We start from the raw sequence: 7,219 nt of genomic DNA, 5'->3' as shown, positions 1-7,219 counted from the left end.
GTAATTTCAAAGAAACAAGACATGTAAATCAGTAAAAATGGGTCATGAAGGAAGAAATTTTTTAAATAGGGTCAAATAGTCAATCAAGGCATTAAATAAAGTACTTATTAGAAAAAGTTAGTCACAGTTATAGAATAGAAAGAAGGAACCAAAGTGTATCTTTTTTTTGAGACAGAGTCTCACTTTGTTGCCCTTGGTAGAGTACCCAGACATCACAGCTTACAGCAACCTCAAACTCTTGGGCTAAAGTGATTCTTTTGCCTCAGTCTCTCAAATAGCTGGGACTACAGGTGCCCACCCTAATGCCCTGCTATTTTTAGAGATGAGGTCTCACTCTGGCTCAGGCTGGTCTTGAACTCATGAACTCAGGTGATTCACCCACCTCAGCCTCCCAGAGGGCTAGGATTACAGGTATGAGCCACCATGCCTGGCCTTTATATCATCTTTTTAATATAGGATTTAGTGCAATAGCAATCCTTTAAGGAGGGCCTGTTAGAAAGAAGCCTCCATCTTAGGCAAATGATGTACTCATTCGGAATACATAGCTGGGACTTCAAGCCTCTTATCACCAGAGGTCAGTTGACCCTAATGCAAGGTAGTTGGGCCGAATTTACGTTTGAAGTCCCAAATTGTAATCCCTTAGAACATGAATATATTTAGATATAAAGTCTTTAAAGTGATTAAATTAAAATGACTCAGGTGGTGCCTGTGGCTCAAGGAGTAGGGTGCCGGCCCCATATACTAGAGGTGATGGGTCCAAACCCAGTCCCGGCCAAAAACTTCAAAAAAAAAAAAAAAAAAGACTGTTAGAATGGAGTCCTAATCCAATAATGCTAGTGTCCTTATAGGAAGAGGAAAAGACACCATGGGTGCAAGTGCACAGAGAGTCAACCACATGAAGTGGCAGCAAGGGAAGGGCCACCTGCAAGCTAAGGAGAGAGGCTTCAGAGATGCCAACCCTGCTGGCATCTTGATTTTAGACTCCACAACTGTGAGCGTGAGGTTGCTGTGAGCTATGCTGAGGCCACGGCATTCTAGCCTGGGCGACAGAGTGAGACCTATCTCAAAAAAAAAAGAAAAAAGGAAAAAATACATCAGTGTAGTTATTATAGGACAGCGGAAAGAACATAAAACTCAAGAGAGAGAAGACCTGATCTGATTGCCAGCTTAGTTACACAATGCTAGTATGAACTGGAATTTAACCTCTCTGACTCTATTTCCTCATCTGTAAGAGATAAACATTTCCATACATCATCAGATGCCAGAAGGATTAAATGAAGTGGGGAAAACAACATGACAGAGACAAGTATTAGAGCTAACACTTGTTATTAACCATTAATACTATGTTATTAACAACACAGTCTGAATATTATATCTATCCACCAGGGGGAAAGCATTTAATGCAGGAAACCCTCTTTCAGGGTCCTGTTCCATCACCCAGGTTGGAATGCACTGATTGCCATGATCATAACTGCAGGCTTAAACTCCTGGGATCAAATGATCCTCCTGCCTCAGCCTCCTAAGTAGCTGCGACTACAAGTGCATACTACCATGCCCATCTAATTTTTTTTTTTTTTACTGTTTGTAGAGACAGGGTCTTGCTATGTTGCCCAAGCTGGTCTTGAACTCCTGGCCTCAAGCAATCTCCCACCTTGGCCTTCTAAAGTGCATTTGGACAGGTGTGGTGCCTCACACCTGTAATCTTAGCACTCTGGGAGGCCAAGGCAGGTGGATTGCTTGAGCTTACAAGTTGGAGACCAGCCTGAGCAAAAGTGAGACCCTGTCTTGACTAAAAATAGAAAAACTGAGCCCAATAGTTTGAAGGCTGCTGTGAGCTCTGACGCCATGGCACTCTACCCAGGGCGACAGCTTGAAACTGTCTCAAAAACAAAAACAAAAGTGCTGTGATTACAGACATGAGCCAGTGCGCCCAGCTCAAGATTCATTCACTTTTTTTTTTTTTTGAGACAGGAGCCTCAAGCTGTCCCCCTGGGTAGAGTGCCGTGGCATCTCAGCTCACAGCAACCTCCAACTCCTGGGCTCAAGCGAGTCTCCTGCCTCAGCCTCCCAAGTAGCTGGGACCACAGGCGCCCACCACAACGCCCAGCTATTTTTTGGTTGCAGCCGTCATTGTTGTTTGGTGGGCCCGGGCTGGATTCGAACCCGCCACCTTGGGTGTACGTGGCTGGTGCCTTAGCCACTTGATCCACAGGTGCCGAGCCTCAAGATTCATTCTTAAAGGCAACATTCATTAGAAATTAATAAACTGGTATTCTAATTTATAAATCATTTACTTGCCAACTGACTGGCATGAATCAATTCACTAGTTCTTGATAACCCTAACCCAAACAGAAAAATCCAAGAACAAAATTCTGGGAAAGATGTGGTTAGGATAAGCCCATAGCCCTTTCTCACATTACTATGGAATAAATCATGTGCATTTTCCAAAAAAAGTGGGAAAAAACTAGCTCAGGGATAATTGAAGAGCTAAAAGTTTAATATTGTGACTCTTAACTCACCCCTACTGTTCCAGTTTTTAATTTGAATTTGCTTCCTCCTTTCATGGCACCAAAGAGAGGCAATGTAAGCTTTTTAGCTTTATTTTCTCCATCTGTAGTCTGACTTTCAGTCCTAGGAAAAAAGAATGATTATACATCTCTATTCCAGTGAGTTTCTGAAAAACAAAAATTACCACAAAATGAATACCTAATCATGCAACAATAGAAAGAGATATGTAGGCCAGCAGAGTTTGAATGAACAATAATGCTGAATGTCAAAGACACAGAGCTATTAAGAGCAAGATAAGGCATCTCCCTGAGTCCAGTAATTTGTAACATGCTATGTGCCTTCAAATCCATGCAAAGACTATAGTACAAAGATCACTGGCAAAGGAGGAACATATAAGTATGACCATGTCTTTACTTGGATGGATCCATGGTGAAAAAGCCTATTTCCTGCCAACCTATGAAGAATACCTTAGGGAGGACACCCTGTGCAGTACTAACAAAGACACAGTGAGAGACACAACTGGTGAGCTTGTCAACATTCTCATTGGCTAATGATAGTCATAAAAGCTAAGCCCACTAGGACAAAGCTGAGAAAGAGAAAAAAGAAAAAGTAAAAATTAGAAAGGGAGAGGGGAAAACAAGAGTAAAAATAAAAGGGATGGCAGCTGAGTTGACAAGATACTCGGAGAGTAAAGAGGTGGCAATGAGAAGATGGCATGAGGAGACAGGAAAGCTTCGAATAACCATACTAGACTAAAGAAGAAAACACTACACTTTATGTTGACCATGGGACAGCCCTGCAAACTACTGTGTAACAACTGTACTGCCACTTCTGACTCATAGTGACCCACACCAGAAAGTGGCTACCCCAGTCCACCCTGAAGCTCTACCTGCCACTTCTGCCTTCTTTTACCTAAGTCTGATCCCCTCAGTGGCACTCTGTGGGCCCAGCCTCACTCTCTTTCTCACTACTAGAGATAAATCCCATTTCCTTCCTAAGGGCACCAGAAGAATCTTACCTACCTGGCCCTGAAAGACCTCTTGCCAAATCATTATCCTTCACACCTTTCCCCACAGGCCTCAGGAAGGCTCTGGCATAGAAAGAAAAAACCAACAGCAACACAGGTGTTTCTCAGCTACGTCAAATAGCTAGGTTGCCCTGGAGGATGTGCAAAGACTGGCCCAAAGGAGATGAAAAAGCATAAGATGGGACTGACTATCAGGAGTTGCTTGGAAAGTGAATGTGGGAGGCAGAAAAAGCGTGCAAGTTCAATCCTCAAGTAAGAAGAGGAAGGGGAAGATACACAGCCTCTATGCCAATATCAAAGCAGGAAAGGGAGGCTAAACCAGATAAACACAAAGACTGACAGTAGGAAAAGAGGCTCTGGAGCAACAGTTCTCAACCTGTGGGTTGTGACCCACAGGAACTGTATTAAAGGGCCACGGCATTAGGAAGGTTGAGAACCACTGCGTCTGGAGGAAGCTGATATCAAGTTCTGGGCTTGATGTCTTTTAGTCCAGAATATCCCACAAGGGCAGATTCATGAAATTAAAGGATTACAGAATTGGAATTAAAATTTACTGATAATTTGTTTACCCCAGACATGCCTGCAGAGTTTTTACCTTTTCTTCTCCAAAACTATGTTATAAATGATGATGGCATGCCATGAGTATATGCCTTATATGCCAGCACTTTTAGTGTTAAGTTTTGTAATATCATTACTTCCAATTTACAGATGAGGAAAGTAGAGATCACAGAAGTTATACAACTTGTCCCCCCCCCCAAAAAAATGCCTAAAAAGTAACTGATAGAGCTAAGAACTAAACCTAGGAAGTCTAACTCTACTACTAATCTGTCTCCTCACCAGCAGTAAGCTAACTCAAATATCATATGAGTCAAGTAGGCTTCTGTGGACTCATCTAGTAATCACTGTATTAAATAGCCAAACTACACATAAATCTTTAAACAACCCTGTTAGCAATTTCGGGATGAATTTTCTTTTCTTTTCTTTTCTTTCTTTTTTTCTGAGATAGAGTCTCCCTTTTGTCACCCTCAGTAGAATGCCATGGCATCATAGCTCACAGCAACCTCTGGCTCTTGGGGGCTCAAGTGATTCTCTTGCCTCACCCTTCCAAGGAGCTGGGACTACAGGCACCTGCCACAATGCCTGGCTATTTTTAGAGGCAGGATCTCACTCTGGCTCAGGCTGGTCTTGAACTTGTGAGCTCAGGCAATCCACTGCCTCGACCTATCAGAGTTTGGCCCTGGGAATGAATTTTCTATACACATAAAGGGCTCAAGAAAAATTTTACTTCTACAACTATGTTAAGAGGTACCACCTCTCAATATCTAGATACTCTTCTATGTAATGCTCCCAGCATCAAGTTGTAGGTTTTATACACATGGGTGAGGGACTTAACAAATGCTTACTGACGATCTAAAGCACCACTATCCAACAGAACTTCTGCAATGATGAAAATGTTCTAGACAGTAGCCACTAGCTACATGTGGCTAGTGATCATTGAAATGTAGCTAATGTGAGTGAAAATCTGAATTTTTAATTTTATTTAATTTTCAAAATGTTAATAGCACATGAGACTACTGAATGCTATGCTGCATAGCACAAAACTAAAGAAAATAAGAAACTTCCTAAGCTCCCTAAGTGAGTGAATTATCTAGATGGTATCACTTTTTTTTTTTTTTTAAAGAAACAGTCTTGCCCTGTTGCCCAGGCTTGAGTGCAGCGGTGCCATCATACCTCACTGTAACTCCTGGGCTAGTTAGTATCCGATTTTGAGATGCCCACCTGGATTGTGCTCATGAGAGTTGCTTTATTTCTATACTAACCTACTCTACATTTTCAAAATTTCAAAAAGGGAACCTGACCTAAATGGAACTTATGTCTATACAAGTAATGGCCTACTTACCTGTGAATTCTTCTGTTACTACCATTTTTTTTTAAATTGTTGGGGATACATCGAGGGTACAAGATACCAGGCCTTACCACCATTTCTTAAACAGATAATGCCTATTACACACTTTATTCTGTATCTTTTGTTTCTTATCTTGAGAGTGTTTCCATATCTTACATAGTTTCCTCAGTTTTTTTTTTTTACAGCTATGTCATATTCTAATATATATCTATAATTTATTTAACCATCCCTCTTTTTTAACATTTATAGGATTTCTAATCTTTTACCATTATAAATAATGTTGCAATATGTATTAATCACTTTCTATGTATGTGAGGCACAAATCTCTAGAAATGGAACAGATCAAACAGGATAGATACCACTAATCTGTCCTATATAGGGAATGCACCAATTTGCTCCTCAGTGAGCAATCTAAGAAAGTGCCTTCTTGTCAGAGCTTCATCAGCACAGTGTATTTTCATCAAATCCACAGATAAATAATAATGTTACACTAAAGTATTTGTACTTTTCTTATGAGTGAGGTTGAGCATCTACTTTTATATAGATAAGAGATATTCACATTTCTTTTTCTGCAGCCTGTCAGTTGACATCCTTTGGTTGTCTACTTACGATTCACAGGAGTAAAATCCTTCAGAGCTGTCTAATGAACCAGAAATCAATATAGTTTTTTCTAAAATCCCTCAAGCACTCTATAATTCACAAATGAAACAGGTTTTTGGTTACTCTATTAAATGATTGCCTTCTGTGCTTTAAAGGGTTCCTTGTATAATGTTTCCATTATATAATAATTTCGTAAGGAGATAAAGGAATAATTAAAAATGGTAACTATACTAGAATGTTACTTAAAATTCCATATTTAACTAAGACTTACTTACTTTTTCAGTTCTGGAATCTCTGCTGGCTTTACAATTTTTATTAACCCTTTAAGTCTCTGTTGTTCTTTCCTTAGTTCAAAAGTTCTCAGGTGAAGTTTCTTCCGGGACACACCATCTAACGCACTCCCTGATTTCATTTCTGACATGAATGCATCTAAAGAGTCCTGAGATTGTGACTCTGAGAGAGCTGTCCAAGATAGGAATAACAAAAGTTTAGAAAATATGGCCTCAAATATTTTAAAATTCAGCTAACGGTTCCATAGAAAAGTTATTAACAAAATATATACAGACACCACCACTGATATTAGGAATAAGGACACCAGTTATAACTATGTTAGATGCTAGCAAGTCATTTTGTCTCATGGGCTTTATTCCCCTCAACTATTAAAGAGGTTAAACCAAATTATTTATGATGTTCTAACTCTAAAATGCTATGTTGCTCCTTAGAAAGGCTTAATGTTCTGTACAATATATTAATATCTTACTAACCAATGTAATGCCAGTACCTAGCATAGTGCACTATATATGGTACATAAATAAATATTTGATAAATGACTTACATTTGCTTGAAGCTTTCAGCTTCTCAGAAATTTCAGAGAGTTCTCTCTCAGCATCGTTTAACTTTGCAACCTGCAACGATACCCAAATCACCAGGGTTAGCTTTTCTTCTTTTGAACTATGCGCCTTATCATCTTCCTCTTTTTTTCACACATTACTACAAGTTTTAAGAAGATAATTCAGAAATCTATTTAAATCTGCTCCTTACACAGTTAACATTTTTCATCTGTTTGTGTAATTCTAATTCAATTAATTTCTGAATTAACTCAGAACTAAACAGAATGAGTAACTTAGACTTAATTTTACTCAGAAGAGCTCAAGGCATCATTTCTTTTTTTTTTTTTT

At 39.5% G+C, this 7,219-nt stretch overlaps 1 protein-coding gene across 1 annotated transcript in view; it reads right to left on the bottom strand.

Annotated features, from left to right (window-relative positions):
• Positions 1-7,219, bottom strand: part of SLC4A1AP (solute carrier family 4 member 1 adaptor protein) — a 29,310-nt gene that overhangs the window by 10,774 nt on the left and 11,317 nt on the right. Inside the window, exons 7-9 of the mRNA XM_003787488.3 lie at positions 6,877-6,946; positions 6,317-6,503; positions 2,520-2,631 (exon numbers count right to left, since the gene is read on the bottom strand). Of these exons, the coding sequence (XP_003787536.1) occupies positions 2,520-2,631; positions 6,317-6,503; positions 6,877-6,946 (369 nt within the window). The remainder of the gene's footprint in view (positions 1-2,519; positions 2,632-6,316; positions 6,504-6,876; positions 6,947-7,219) is intronic.

Source organism: Otolemur garnettii, unplaced genomic scaffold, assembly GCF_000181295.1.
Source record: "Otolemur garnettii isolate 467f Iridium unplaced genomic scaffold, OtoGar3 scaffold00022, whole genome shotgun sequence".
Classification (NCBI taxonomy): Eukaryota; Metazoa; Chordata; class Mammalia; order Primates; family Galagidae; genus Otolemur; species Otolemur garnettii.
The sequence above is the reverse complement of the archived record's forward strand: the minus strand, read 5'-3'. Positions and strand labels throughout refer to the sequence as shown.